This window comes from Nipponia nippon, unplaced genomic scaffold (genome assembly GCF_047370975.1).
Source record: "Nipponia nippon isolate SJK-2023a ecotype South Korea unplaced genomic scaffold, ASM4737097v1 scaffold_10, whole genome shotgun sequence".
Classification (NCBI taxonomy): domain Eukaryota; kingdom Metazoa; phylum Chordata; class Aves; order Pelecaniformes; family Threskiornithidae; genus Nipponia; species Nipponia nippon.
Genome location: NW_028262291.1, coordinates 16,539,786 through 16,553,802, shown reverse-complemented (window position 1 = coordinate 16,553,802; position 14,017 = coordinate 16,539,786). Strand labels below are relative to the sequence as shown.

At 42.3% G+C, this 14,017-nt stretch overlaps 2 protein-coding genes across 12 annotated transcripts in view; both read left to right on the top strand.

Moving 5' to 3' along the window:
* Window positions 1–6,193, top strand: part of HPS5 (HPS5 biogenesis of lysosomal organelles complex 2 subunit 2) — a 21,612-nt gene extending 15,419 nt beyond the window's left edge. For 5 of the 10 annotated variants that reach the window (XM_087745679.1, XM_087745682.1, XM_087745678.1 and 2 more), the window contains 9 exons: window positions 199–273; window positions 802–1,412; window positions 2,750–2,873; window positions 3,076–3,231; window positions 3,639–3,785; window positions 4,107–4,220; window positions 4,559–4,665; window positions 5,356–5,641; window positions 6,041–6,193. In XM_087745679.1, the coding sequence (XP_087601805.1) occupies window positions 199–273; window positions 802–1,412; window positions 2,750–2,873; window positions 3,076–3,231; window positions 3,639–3,785; window positions 4,107–4,220; window positions 4,559–4,665; window positions 5,356–5,641; window positions 6,041–6,101 (1,681 nt within the window). In that variant the 3' untranslated portion in view covers window positions 6,102–6,193. The remainder of the gene's footprint in view (window positions 1–198; window positions 274–801; window positions 1,413–2,749; window positions 2,874–3,075; window positions 3,232–3,638; window positions 3,786–4,106; window positions 4,221–4,558; window positions 4,666–5,355; window positions 5,642–6,040) is intronic. The other 5 variants (XM_087745685.1, XM_087745681.1, XR_015701843.1 and 2 more) reach the window with 4 other exon arrangements.
* Window positions 6,112–14,017, top strand: LOC104010568 (serum amyloid A protein). Of its 2 annotated transcripts, XM_009462701.2 has the most exons (4): window positions 11,868–12,011; window positions 12,349–12,472; window positions 13,216–13,354; window positions 13,795–14,017. In XM_009462701.2, exons 2-4 carry the CDS (start codon window positions 12,376–12,378, stop codon window positions 13,934–13,936), a joined length of 378 nt encoding a protein of 125 aa, XP_009460976.1. In that variant the 5' UTR covers window positions 11,868–12,011; window positions 12,349–12,375; the 3' UTR covers window positions 13,937–14,017. The 2 variants fall into 2 exon arrangements, with proteins under 2 accessions (XP_087601834.1, XP_009460976.1); XM_087745708.1 differs by lacking the exons at window positions 11,868–12,011; window positions 12,349–12,472 and adding an exon at window positions 6,112–6,240.

Here is a 14,017-nt window from a genome sequence, read left to right as displayed (position 1 = left end):
ATTGGTTGCTCTTTGTGCCCAGTTCATCCCTAATGTTTGTTGAGCTGTTCCTTCTTTAGAAATGAAAGCTTTCATAGTTTTTTAATAAAGGAATTAATATTGTTTCCTCACAAATTTGAGGAAATTTGTGAGGAAATCTTCACTTAAATTATTAAAGATAATACTTAAGATAAGACTGAAATTAATGTGTTTTTCTAGGTTAGAACCACAGAGCTGCCAGCTTCCAGAAGAGGACCATCTAAGAGATCTTAAGGCTGCAACAGCAGAAGCTATGTAAGCAGGGAAACTTTTTAGGGTATAGATATATTGGGCTTTGGTAGAAAAATTATTCATATTTTAAATTACTTTTTTTTTTTTTTTATTCATTACATACATGTAAGAGTAATGCTGTAAACGTCTATTAACATAATCTGAAAGGATCTCATTTGGTTAATGATTTGTTTCCTCTATTTAAACCCAAGCAAAACCCACTAAAAGCTTATTTAGGTACTCTAGCATTATCCTTTTGTCCTAACGATGAGCATAGTTTAAAAAAAAAAAAAAAACAAACAAACAAAACCCCACCTAACAAACAAAAATCCATAGTGAAAGAAATCTTGAGGAACTCCGAATGTACTAATATCACATGTAGACAGCCTAAGTAGCCTAACTTCTGTTTGATGCACTCAAAACCACAAAAAACCAACAACTGACTGTAAGTCAACTTTAGGAATATACTTTGAATTACACAAAACATATAATAGTTCACTTGTGGCATCTTATAACTGTCAAGCAAATTAGCAAACTTTTTTTATGCTGCAGAGCCAAACTTCAGGATCCCCTGGTTTTGTTAGAACCGCAGTGTATGAGAAGGGTTTTACGGGAATGGCTTATCTATCTAGAAGAAAAGTTCAGCAGCAAAGAGCGTTCTGCTTCCTCTGTTAAGAAAAGCAAGACTCTGTGTGCTGAAGAAGAAGAAAGGGCAGTCCTGGAGGAAAACCTACGACTGGATCCAACTGATGGAGACCCAGCAGACAAAGAACAGAGCAGTATCTTGGAAGACTGCACTGAAAAGGAAAATACTGATGAAACCTGCATAAACAAAACCATGTGTGAAAATAGTACTGATTTGAAGGGACCTTTGGGCTGCTGCTTTCGAGTGTCTCCTCCATGTGTCATAGAACCGGATGTTCAGAAAGATCTCGTTGAGTTGACAACACTGTGTTTTGAACTGCGTGTATTTTCTTGTGGAAATGGTGAGGCAGAGGAAAGCTCTGATAGAAGTGTGCCACTAGCATCTTCGTGGGCCTTGGCTTGTAGGTTTATGCGCAGCTACTTCTTTCTTTTGGATTTAAAAAGACTAAAGCAGTGTATTATAACCATGTATGCAACCAGTCCTAATGTATGGGAAACATACATCGCAGGATTGAAAGGTAACTAATGAAAATTTTATTACTAGTAAACTGAAAGTAAGACTGTTTGGGAGAAAAAAGAAAAAAGCTTGAAAAGACCCCCATTTGTGTCTTCAAATTTTCCTACTGCAGGTGTAGTGTGGGAGGCGGAGGATGGTTGGTGTGGGGGAGTTTTTGTTCTGGTTTTGGGTTGTTTGGTTGGTTGTTTTTCCCCCAAACTTAGGAAAAACTGCTGGGTCCTTGGAGAGACTGTTCCTCCCTTCCCCCCCACTTTGCAATTCTGAACCTTTTAATTTATATGAAGCTTTTGATTGACTGCTGTCGTGATTACAGACCAGATCTATTTAAAAACAATTATATATGCTTAAAAAGCGAAAGCGTCTTTCAATTAGAATCGTATGTCTATAGAAACAAGGCAAAAGTTAGGGCAGGGGTTTCAGTATTTGCACTGAAAATGGAAGATTTGACTTGTAGAGAAATGTGGTTAATGTGAAATAAAACTGACTATAATAGGTGGTTCCAGGCAAATGAGTGGCTTGCGATCACATCAGGCTTCCTTTTCCCACAGAAATCCTTTCTGATCTTTTTGATGCCTCTTTAGCTTTATTGAACCAAAGCTTCCTGATTATATTGGAAAACAGAACTTTATCTATTCTCTGCATTCTGCTTCTGCTTTATGCATTTCTTTTAAGAGTTAATTAAAGTTTTAGCATTGATTGGCCCCAACAGAGAGTAGACAAACAACAGGATCTTGCTTTGAGGGTTGGTATCTGGTGTTCGGGCTTTTGGGAATCTGGTCACTATTTGGATTCTGAGAGCCCTAGAAGTGAAAGTAATGCATGCATTCCCAGTTTGTCCTCAGCTGGACTGCACTTGTGCCTGTAGATTAGTACTCGCATTTCATCATGATCAAGGTTTGTGTTTAATTCTGCATTCTGTGAAGTCAGTGAAGTGTTTATTTATTAATAGAAGCAAATTGTAATCTATGAAAACTGATGCAGATCTGCACTATATTCAGCAAGCCATATGTCCTGCAGTGGGCTACCTTTATTCACATGAGAGAAAAATTGCCTCCTCAGAAGTCTAAATAAAAGTAAAATATATCAAGAATACTATTCCATGCCTTAACTGTATAATTTTATAACTGTAATTTGCTGTAAGCACAGATTAGTGATTTTGATTTCTATGAAATGAACAAGTAGGATCTGTTCACTTGTTACTACTGTTAGCTAGAGAGTTCCATGAAAGTAGTGATAACTTCTGTCCTTACACTTAACAACAGCTGTCTGTGTGTGTGTTAAGAAAAAAAAAAACCAAACTTGCCCATATCTTGTAACTTGTGTGCTGATTTATTTCAGAACTCACTTGTCACAGTCCAGTGGCTTTAGCAATGGAAAAGGAAGATATGTTGAAAATACTGAAACAGCTGCATGACCTGGGGCCTTGGGATGATAGCCCGCTGTTACTGGTACATGCTCAAAGGTTTGTAGCCAAGTCCTTCTTTTCTCTTCTTCAGTGTTGTTAACTTGCTAGCAGGAATTGGTTCACTTAACATTTCATTAAGCTTTCTGAGAATCTTTTCAAGACATCACCTTTCAGTACTATCCTGAATTTGCAAGAGATCTTGGGAAAATGGTAATTTTGGTGTTTGCTACTGAAAATAGTTTTTATCTTCTCTCTCCAGGCTTTATGAAAAATTTGGGGAAACAGCTCTTCGGCCCTTGATTAAGTTCCACCCCTCTATTTTGCCTTCTGATATCAAACAGCTTTGCAGGAATGATCCAGCTCACTTTTTAGCATATTTAGATAGTCTGGTGAAATCAAAGCCAGAGGATAAAAGGTAAAGGGAATACAGAATCTTTTTCATCTGTCTGCTTTCTTCATCACGTAGCTGTGTGGGGTGGGTTTTTTGGGGGGGTTGGGGGCTTTTCTTTACCATTTCTGTATCTCTCTGCTTGGTGTTCTTTAGCACTAGAATCCAGTTCATTCTGCCAGTTTTAGCTGGTCTCTCAGACTGTGTTTTTTGTTAGATTAGATGCTAGTTTTAACAGGGTTTTTCTAAATAATACTTTCAATGGAACTGACTATTTTTGTTCCTGTGCCTGCAGTTCAGTATACCAAGGTTAGACAGCATTTAAAAAAAAAAAAAAACAAGCTGGGGGAACCCAACCTACAAGCTTGCTGTTTTTTTTTTTTTTCTGCACACAGTCTCTACTTCTCCATACCTGGTATATTTAAAACTGGTAGGTTTTTTCTGTGTGTTTTATTTTCTAGGTCATCTCTTCTTAGATCTCTTCTGCAGCCTGAATCTGTACGACTGGATTGGTTGTGCTTGGCAGTTTCTCATGATGCACCACAAAGAGCAAATACAGTGGATGCGGAAGGAAATCCCAGGTAAAGTAGGGTTCACCCAAGGTCCTGAGCGCAGCAAAAACCTTTAATGCATCTGGAGGCTTTTGGCTTAGATTTTGTATGACAGTTTGGAAGTCACTGAATCCTTCGAGCATTCTGCATATTGCAGAGCTCAGCAGAAGCAACCAAAGGATTAAATAACTTTATCTGTGATGCTTTTCAGAGTGACTGCTCTACTGAGACTACACAGTGTTTCATTTGGTTTTCCTTCTCTTTTTTCATATACCCGCCTTTCTTGTAGAGAGAACATAATGTTCTGAAGAAAACCATTAATGCTTTAAAACTGAATGTCTCATCTTCTAGGCCACGATCGCATTTGTTTACCTGGGGCTACAGCCAGCTCATTCTGCTTTTGATTAAACTCCCAGCTGATTTTGTTACAAAAGAGAAGATGGCTGACATCTGTAAATCACATGGGTAAGAAGAAAACTTGGTAAATCTTGGTACTTGGTTAGTTGGTATTCTGACCTCAAAAAGATACAAATGAAAACCACCCACCTGCTCCTTACTTGAACAGGTTTTATTTAAAAACCTTTCCTCTTTTTGAGGATGAATATTGAGTGTCCAATTTAAAGTACCAAATACCCCTTTTGGCTAAAGGGTATTCCCCGTGTCCCCACTCTGCAGTGATTTCTGGCATTCAAGAAATTCCGTTGCTTCTGTCTTCACTGATACTTAAGTGAGCATTTAATTATTGTTGACTTTAGTTTAGACTGAGTATTTGATTCCTGGAAATCTTTACTCTCTTATTCAAGATTTTGGCCTGGATATCTTTTTCTCTGTCTGGAGCTGGATAGAAGAATAGAAGCCTTTACTAATATTGCTCATTTGGATGATTTGAGCCTGTTGAATGGAGAAGATGGTTAGTGAGTCTTAAGCTGTGTAAACGTACTTCTGTAATATAGCAACTGCCTTTATTATATACTGATTCAGTTTGTGCAAAGTTGAGTTGAACTTTTATTTTTTGAAGTGTTTTGGTAGCACTGTGTGTAGTGCAGCATATTTGAAACACATAAATGGGTGTTACACTCCTGTATCTTCACACTGTGCTTTGTGAAATCAGTTGTGCTAGAAAGTGGTTAAAAGTTCAAGAATGTAGAGTTTATCAGTTGGGAGTAAAAGCTAAACTTGGTGTTGCAGATAGAGGAATAGCTAGCCTCCCTGCACAGCACAAAACTCCCCCGCTACACATGCACACGCACAAAGTTACAACGAGCAAAGCATTGAATCACATGGCAGAACTTAGAAGAAAATTCGTAGTAGCCCTAAGATGGACAAAACAATTCTTTGTCTCTTGACTTAATCCAAAGCCTTAAATACTGAACTACTGTGAAGCTTTGTGTGTAGTTCACCACTGGATCTTTACACTGAGTCAGTCAAGGCAGTACTCTTCTCTACACAATTTGCTTGATGATAACGTTTGGTTTTCTTAAATCTTCACAGAGAAAACCAGAATAGCTAGCTTCCCTTTTAAGTACAGATATATTTAAAGTAGTAGGCTTAGAATAATCCTTGTTTTACAAATAATGTAACAAACTCATTTTACATCTAGGTTCCATTCCAGAGACCATAGAAGAATGGAAGTTTCTTCTGCATCTTGCACAAAATCACGGCACAGCTTTCCACCACCATGGCCCACAGAACGGGAATGCTTTCAGCAATGGTAGCCCGAGCTGCCCAGACTGCATCACTGTGGAAAACGTAGCTCTCTTACTGGCAAAGGCTGTTGGCCCAAATCGTGCCTTGCCTCTCTTGCAGGAGTGTGGCTTGACGCTAGAATTGTCTGAGAGATTTACCAGTGTCTGTGAGATACTGAGAATTGCTGAGAAAAGGCAAAGGTAAGATGACACGTCAACAGAAGATCCATGCACGCACCCTATTCATTTTGGATCTTCTTGGTGCTTTAAACTTTGTTTTCAGTTAACAAAAAGATAAAATACTTCACATTTTTACCTCAGATTTTAAACTCAGCTGAAAGCTTTTCTATTATTTAAGAGCTATGTATTGTGCAATATAGGCATTTTAAAATGGAAAATGAGGAAACAGGAAATCATACATTAAAGATGTGAAGGAGATTCTCTGAAAGATATATACTTCTGAAATACAGTCGTGTTTTTGGCAAACTTTTCTTTAAAAAGCAAACCAAAACTCTGTTATTCTTTCTGTTGTTAGCTTTTTTTACTGTTTGACTTTTTTTTTTTTTTTTGTTCCCCCCCCTCCCTTTGCTTTAATTGCAGAGCGCTGATTCAGTCCATGTTGGAAAGGTGTGACCGGTTTTTGTGGTCTCAGCAAGCATAGAAAACAACTTGGAAAACTTTGGGAACGTTTTTTACTGTAATGATTGTATATTAAAGTGCCTCTTAAACTTAACAGGCTCTTAAAGAAATGAACTCCTGTCTAAAAGTTCAATTACATTGAGCCAGTCTCCATCTGGCAGGTATCTGATCAGGTTGATGGTTCTTCCTTATTCTTTTGGAGATGAGTTTTGAATTCTAGAACTTAAATCAAAACAATCCAGTATTCATCTTGAAATTAGGCTCACAGATTTCTGAGATGACAATTCCTGAATTTATTTTCTGAGTCTATATGACTTAAGTGTTAAGGAAATGAGCACCTAAGTATAGTTTATGGTGTATAAAATTTTCTGTTTGTTTGCAAACATGAGAAATCTTTCCTTGAAAATATCTAAGCCTGTGCTTGTTTAATTTTCCTGTAAATGACATTGACTTTTTCAAGTTTCTGTAGAAGTGCTTGTTATGGTACTTTTTTTTCCTCTCAAATTATATGGACTGGTCTTGCCCATTTGAAATGCATTAATTGAGCCAAGTCTTAAAATGGGAGGGAAATATTTTTCAGGATTGGATTAATGGTTAAGAATGCTGATTAACAGAAGAACTTGTTAAATGAACTCACTGTTAAACTATAAGCATGATATTTCTAAATTGCCCATATCTATTTGTGCAACGTGACTATAGACATCAGTTGTGATATTTCAACAAACGTCAGGACAGTGGAATTAGAATCAGAGAATCGTTTAGGTTGGGAAAGACCTTTAAGATCATCAGGTCCAACCGTTAACCTAGCACTGCCAAGTCCACCACTAAACCATGTTCTCGAGCACCACATCTACCCATCTTTTAAACACCTCCAGGGATGGAGACTCAACCACTTCCCTGGGCAGCCTCTTCCAGTGCCTGACTGCCCTTTCGGTGAAGAAGTATTTCCAAATATCCAACCTAAACTTCCCCTGGCGCAGCTTGAGGCTGTTTCCTCTCGTCCTATCACTTGTTACTAGGGAGAAGAGACCGACCCCCACCTCGCTACACCCTCCTTTCAGGTAGTTGTAGAGAGCAATAAGGTCTCCCTTCAGCTTCCTCTTCTCCAGGCTAAACAACCCCAGCTCCCTCAGCTGCTCCTCGTAAGACTTGTGCTCTAGACCCTTCACCAGCTTTGTTGCCCTTTGGACACACTCCAGCACCTCGATGTCCTTCTTGTAGTGAGGGGCCCAAAACTGAACACAGTATTTGAGGTGTGGCCTCACCAGTGCCGAGTACAGGGTATCACCTCCCTGGTCCTGCTGGCCACACTATTCCTGATACAAGCCAAGATGCTATTGGCCTTCTTGGCCACCTGAGCACACTGCTGGCTCATATTCAGCCAGCTGTTGACCAACACCCCCAGGTCCTTTTCTGCCAGGCAGCTCTCCAGCCACTCTTCCCCAAGCCTGTAGCGTTGCATGGGGTTGTTGTGACCCAAGTGCAGGACCCAGCACTGAGCCTTGTTGAACCTCACACAGCTGGCCTTGGGCCATCGATCCAGCCTGTCCAGATCCCTCTGTAGAGCCTTCCTACCCTCCAGCAGATCAACACTTCCACCCAGCTTGGTGTCATCTGCAAACGTACTGAGGGTGCACTTGATCCCCTCATCCAGATCATTGACAAAGGCATTAAACAGGACTGGCCCCAGTACTGAGCCCTGGGGAACACCACTTGTGACCAGCTGCCAACTGGATTTCACTCCATTCACCACAGCTTTTTGGGCCCAGCCATCCAGCTTGTTTTTTACCCAGTGAAGAGTGCGCCTGTTCAAGCCATGAGGAGCCAGTGTCTCCAGGAGAATGCTGTGGGAAATGGTGTCAAAGGCTTTACTAAAGTCGAAGTAAACTCTGGAATTCCAAAAATGAATTTTGACATTTTGGGAAGTGAGAGGACTGCATGTCTTTATTTTAATAATATTTTTAAAAGCTGAAGGTTTAGACCAGTATTTTTAGATGGGTCCTATCAAGAAAGAAGTCTCTAAATATCTGCTAGAATGTGAAGATTCATAAAATCACTTGGATTTTATTTCTCATTTACACAACTGTGCTTTGCACCAGCACTCTTTCTGCACTTAATATATCTTTGAACAAGTTTCTTTTTAGGCCTCTAGTTTTGGCCCTTTTCACTGTCAGACTCTCACATTTTTAGCAGAAGGCCCTGGTGTCTGGTCAATATTTGAGTTTCACAAATGTCATTTAGACAGAAAATTAATGCATGCATTGGAACTAAATTTTATTAAAATCCACAATTTTGTCATGAAATTACTTGAAAATATTTCTTTATTAAAGCATCTTTTTATGTAGTCTTGCAGCACTTGTACTGCAAAATAATGCTTCTACTTTCATCAAAATAGAGCTTAATAATACAGAGGTGCAGTCTGACTATTTAATCTGAATTGCAAGAAAGACTTTATTGTGGAGAGTTGGTTACTTCACTAAAGGAAATGAAGTTACAGGGAGACAGTTAGTGGCAGACTTTCATCTGTTAATAATGTTGCTTGTGGAAAAGCCAATACAGAACTACTTCTAAAAAAGAAAACTTTAAATCTTTTGGGGTTTAGATTTTGACATTGGAAACAGCACAGATCCTTCCGTCAGAAACACCTCACGCTCTTACAGTAAGACTTGGAATAGGAGCCAGGCACCTGCAGTGTGTGGTGAGGTTACACAAATCAGGTGACATTGGTGCCTGTTCTCTTACCTGCCAAATGAGCATGCTGCTGCTTCAGTGGCTGTTCGCGTAACTAACTCTGTTTCATACAGTGTGTGAATGTAGTACAGCTTTAGTTGGGTACTCGTGTTGCCCTCTTTAGAGGAGGTTGGCTGGCTTTCCAAGAATGGGCCTGGCTTCTCTCTGTTCCTCTGTGTATTTTCTGTACACGGTAGTCTTTCATACTTCTGTGGGGGTTTTGTATGCTTAGTTAACTTTGAGTGAGGGTTGAGGGGTTTTGGGTTTTTTTTTAATAATAAATCATAACTTTCCATTTAGAGCTGCTTTTTTTAATTTTGTGTGTCAGAACAGTCATATATGTAACATAATGGGAAGCATTTGTTCAAATTTGGTGTCTAAAGTGAGCTTCTATTGATGATTTCAACTAACTTGGCTGTCAATAAAGAGTAAGAATTTACTCTCTGAAGAAGAGTTGGAAAATTGCTGATTCCTATTCTTGATACGCGTGTTTTCATCTCATATGGGTAAGGTGAAGGGACTGTGAAATGAAACTGTCTTCTGTTTAGAAGTTACAGTTGTACAGAGCAAAGCCCTCATCCTAAAGCTGCAGCCCCCACCAGCTCTTGTCAGCCAGCTAAGCATGTGCCACTGATAGTTTAAGCCAGCCTGCGCTGGAGCAGATGAGCTGCAGCTCATCTTTGGTTTTGGTGACTGACTGTTGGTGGAGGGGACCCTTGAAAAGCAAAGATTAATAAAGGGGACTTTGCCCAGAGCAACTTTAAATAGAAGCTGTGTGGGTTTTGTTGGTTTGGTTCCCCCCTTCCCCCCCCCCCCAAACAAAAGCCTTATACGTGCCTCAAAACATTATTTCACTGTTAGAAACATCATCAAAACCTATGGGGAAATCGGTTTTATTTAAGATAAACATCTGCATATGAAATCTGTTTCTTGAAGAGGGACCAAGTTTGCAGTCATTCTACACGTCTATAAGCCTGAGGCCAGTGCTAGTGAATACTCCATACAGCAGCATGGCAAAGCTCCTGAAGCAAATTATTGCCTATGTAAACTTCGATGAGGTCTTATTACTTCCCAGAATAACTGCATCTATTATTGTGCCTGAGCTGGGAATTTACCCTGTCCCCTTTCTCAATCTGAGACTTATTTAGATTGCAAAATGCCTACATTGCAAAATGTTTGCAGAATGTAGCTTGCATTTATAGATATTTAGAATTAAAAGGCAACCAGTTGGAGGTTGCTTTTTATCTTAACTACATCAGAATGTACAAACCCGTAACGCAGTCTCCCAGAGCCCTCTGTATGTGTTATGTTTACCCAGTGTGCGCACGCAGCCCGTGTTTTAGTGCTAGGCCAGAAGGAAACATTCCATTCAAGCCCTTCTGCGCACGCAGAGACAGCTTGCCTATTTCTGTTGCAAAAGCAAGAGTTTTGGCTGCAGCTTGTTTCTGTGGGCCAAGGGCTGTGACCCAGAAAGCAGGCCACGAGGATCCGGGAAAGCAGTGCTCGGGCTGTTCCCTGCTGGAGCACAAAGCTGGTGCTTAATCATAGTTACTGTAGGGAGCTCCAGCATTGTTGTCGCTGCTGCTGCCCTCCTTGCTGGAGGCAAGTCAAGGGGATGCAATCCGAGATCTTCTAAAGATCCCCTCTTGAGCTGACATGTGCTGTAAGGATGTAAGTCATCACTAGGACGTGAAGAGAGTTGCAGCAAAACACAACATTCTGATTACTCTTCTGCAGTAACTGAGCTGTTACACTGTTAAGCATCAAGTTCACAGGTGGCAGGGGACAAAATTATGTGTCTGGCCCCCTGCTTTTTGCATAGTTTCCTTGTCCATTGGGTTAGGGTTTAGATTCTCATCTTGTTCCACTCAGAGATGCAGTGTACTAGACAATATCTGCCCTGCTGCTCCAGGCCTGTCTGTGGAAATGTCTCTTCTTCCCTTAAGCTAAATTCTTGCTTGAAGTCCAGCGGTGCCCAGGGAAGTTAGCTGCTGGCACTTCATTAGTAATGATCAGTTTGTTACTGCACCTCTTTCACCTCATGCCTCTGCCCTTCCCGCTGCAGCGGCTAATTGTTTAAAGTGTGAATGGGGCAACTATACAGACCTCTTCTGCAGAGGATTTAAAGAAGCTCTCTCAGACTTGTTCAATCATGTATGAGACTACACAACGGGGAGACATTCTGCACACGCATTCTGCAGTGCAACTGCACTCAAACGCAGAGCTTTCTGCAGGGGAAACAGTCGTGTCAGTTGTTAACCAAGGGAAGCAAGCAGTAAGCAGGCTCCCAAGCAGAGAGAGCACAGTGGGTACTCAAAACTGTGAACCATGCCAATAGGGCCTGAGAGTTAATATATCGATCTTAAAACCTAGCAGAGTTGTGGCTGTATGGATCTGAACTTCCCCTTAGGTAAAATGTTTACTGCTGCATCAAAAACTCTCCTTAGTTTAGCCCACCCGAGCCCCACTGGGCCACTCTTGCAGCAGGATGGCTGGAAGTCCCTAGAGAAGGATCTGTGCAAGCAAGCACAAAGGCAGGATGAACTTTTCAGGCCTGCCTTCTGGTGGCATGTGTGTGCACTATCTTAAAGCATTATCAGCAGGGACAGAGGCGTATGCGGGTTGCTTTGCAATACAGTTAAGAGCAACACTTCACGTTTTCCATTCCATCAACTCTGGGATCCATCCTGTCATCCCAGCACGCATGGGAATTTCACTTGGCCATTCCTGCAGCCACTCTGGTAACACAGCTGACCGTTCCTTATGCACAGACACGGACCCAACTTTGTGCTTCAGCGTACAGTGCAGATGATCAGGCACCTTCTCCTCCGAGCTCTGTCCAGCACAAGAGGCAAACAGAAGTGCCACGTTTAAGCCAGCTGTAACACTTCCAGCACACAGAACACTTCAGCCTTGGAGGCAGTTTCTCAGCCTGCTTGTTAAGAGGAGCAAATAGTCCTGTGGACAGCTGAAGCACCACATACTTTCTAAAAAATTGTGTAACAGGAGCTATGAACCTTCAGTAAGGACAAGGACAGGCTTACCGTAATGATTTCTCTGTTGGAGTGGTGAGGGGAATTCCCAGCCATGTATCCTTTCCAATTTCCTCTTTTGTGGTGTTTTAATTCCTTATAAATACCCTCTCTGAGTCTGAGAGCACACAGACAAGCTCCATCTTCTTTGGCTTTGCTTTTCTGCAGTGGTGAGTGATATTCTGAATTTGTGAGCTATATGCACTGTTTTTAGCTGATATTTGGGAACAGGACTAATGCTTTCACATGTGGGGCTTCTCTGTATTCATGATAGGAGCAGCAGGGAATGCTGCTAAATGCAAGTGTCTCATGTCCATCTGCCTCTGTTGCAGAGTCCTTAGCTGAGCTTGTGGTTGCACAGAGGGCATCAGTGCTTGTGGGGGTACAAGCGGGTTCCTGGGCTAGCCATCAACGCTGGGGTACAGCTATGGGTGTGATTGATGGATGCTATGTCAGCAGTCTCTGAAAGGTGCTCCAGAACTGCTCATCTCTCTGATTGTCTCACAGCTCCCTGTCAGGCTTGGGCCTGGAACCATGAGGCTCTGTGTCTGCCTCGTGTTGCTCTCCTTTGCTCTGTGTGCAAGTGCTGGCATACGTGAAGGCGGACGATTTGTCTGGGATGCACTGGGAGGTAAGCTGCTGTTACCACGGGCCTTTCTCTCAGGGTCTAGAGCTCAAGCCTTATGAGGAGCAGCTGAGGGAACTGGGGTTGTTTAGTCTGGAGAAGAGGAGGCTGAGGGGAGACCTTATTGCTCTCTACAACTACCTGAAAGGAGGGTGTAGCGAGGTGGAGGTCAGTCTTTTCTCCCTAGTAACAAGTGATAGGACGAGAAGAAACGGCCTCAAGCTGTGCCAGGGGAAGTTTAGGTTGGATATTAGGAAGAACTTCTTCACCGAAAGGGTGGTCAAGCATTGGAAGAGGCTGCCCAGGGAAGTGGTTGAGTCTCCATCCCTGGAGGTATTTAAAGGATGGATACATGTGGTGCTCGAGGACATGGTATAGTGATGGACTTGGCAGTGCTAGGTTAACGGTTGGACTCGATCTTATGGGTCTTTTCCAACCTTAACGATTCTATGATTCTATGAACCCCCTCCCCAAGCACAGGTTACTGGCAGGCAACGGATGCAATCCTCGGAGCTGGGAGGTCTGCAGCTCCACAGGAGGGACCCTGCTGGTGTCTGCTGCTGGGAGAGGGCCTTGATCAGCCCGCACAGGTCCTTTCTGTGGGCACAGCCCCATGCAAAGGCCGGTGTGGAGAAGTGCCTCTCTGTGTTACTGCTCCTTGGGTCTTTCAGCTCCTGGCTGAAATGGTACTTAACTGTTTCTGGGATGACTCTTTAAAGTGAACATCATCTCTGTTTCTCTTTCTTCAGGGGCACGGGATATGTACAGAGCATACCAGGACATGCGCGAGGCAAATTATAAAGGTGCTGACAAATATTTCCATGCTCGTGGGAATTATGATGCTGCCCGAAGAGGACCTGGTGGTGCTTGGGCAGCCAGAGTGATCAGGTAACGGAGTGTATTTGACTTGTTAACAGTGAGTTAGTAGGGATCCAGGCATTCCAGTTAGAGTGAAGTGCTTTTTGACTTATACTCAGCTTTTGACCTGGGAGAGTGGAGGGGAGGAGAAGCAGTTAATGCCTGAACAGCCTGTCTCTATAGGAATGGTGCCTCTCCTCCATGTGAGCGTGAGCCTTTCTTCTTGTCCTCCCAACAAGACAGATTCCTTACCTCTGCACTTCTGGTGATAAGGAATTCTCTTTCCTTGCTGGTTTGTTTCCTGACATAACACTTACGGATTCCACTGTGGTTCTCAGACAAGGACTGAATATGTGCTTGCACCTCACATTGAGAAGCCCTGTGGAAAAGCTAGTTTACATGTGCAAGGACATAACACAAAGTGGAGTTAAATGCTGGTTGGTTCAGGTGCCCTTTTTTCTTCCTGCTAGTAACGCCCGGGAGAAATGGCAAAGCGACGTGAGCGGCAGAGGTGCAGAAGACACCCGAGCTGACCAAGAGGCGAACGTGTGGGGCAGAAATGGCGGGGATCCCAACCGCTTCAGGCCTTCAGGCCTTCCCAGCAAATACTGACACTCACCCGCGGAGGCCACCGCTGCTCCCCTGTTACACCTCCTCTGTGCAGCCCAATAAAGAAATTCTCCTGAAAACCGC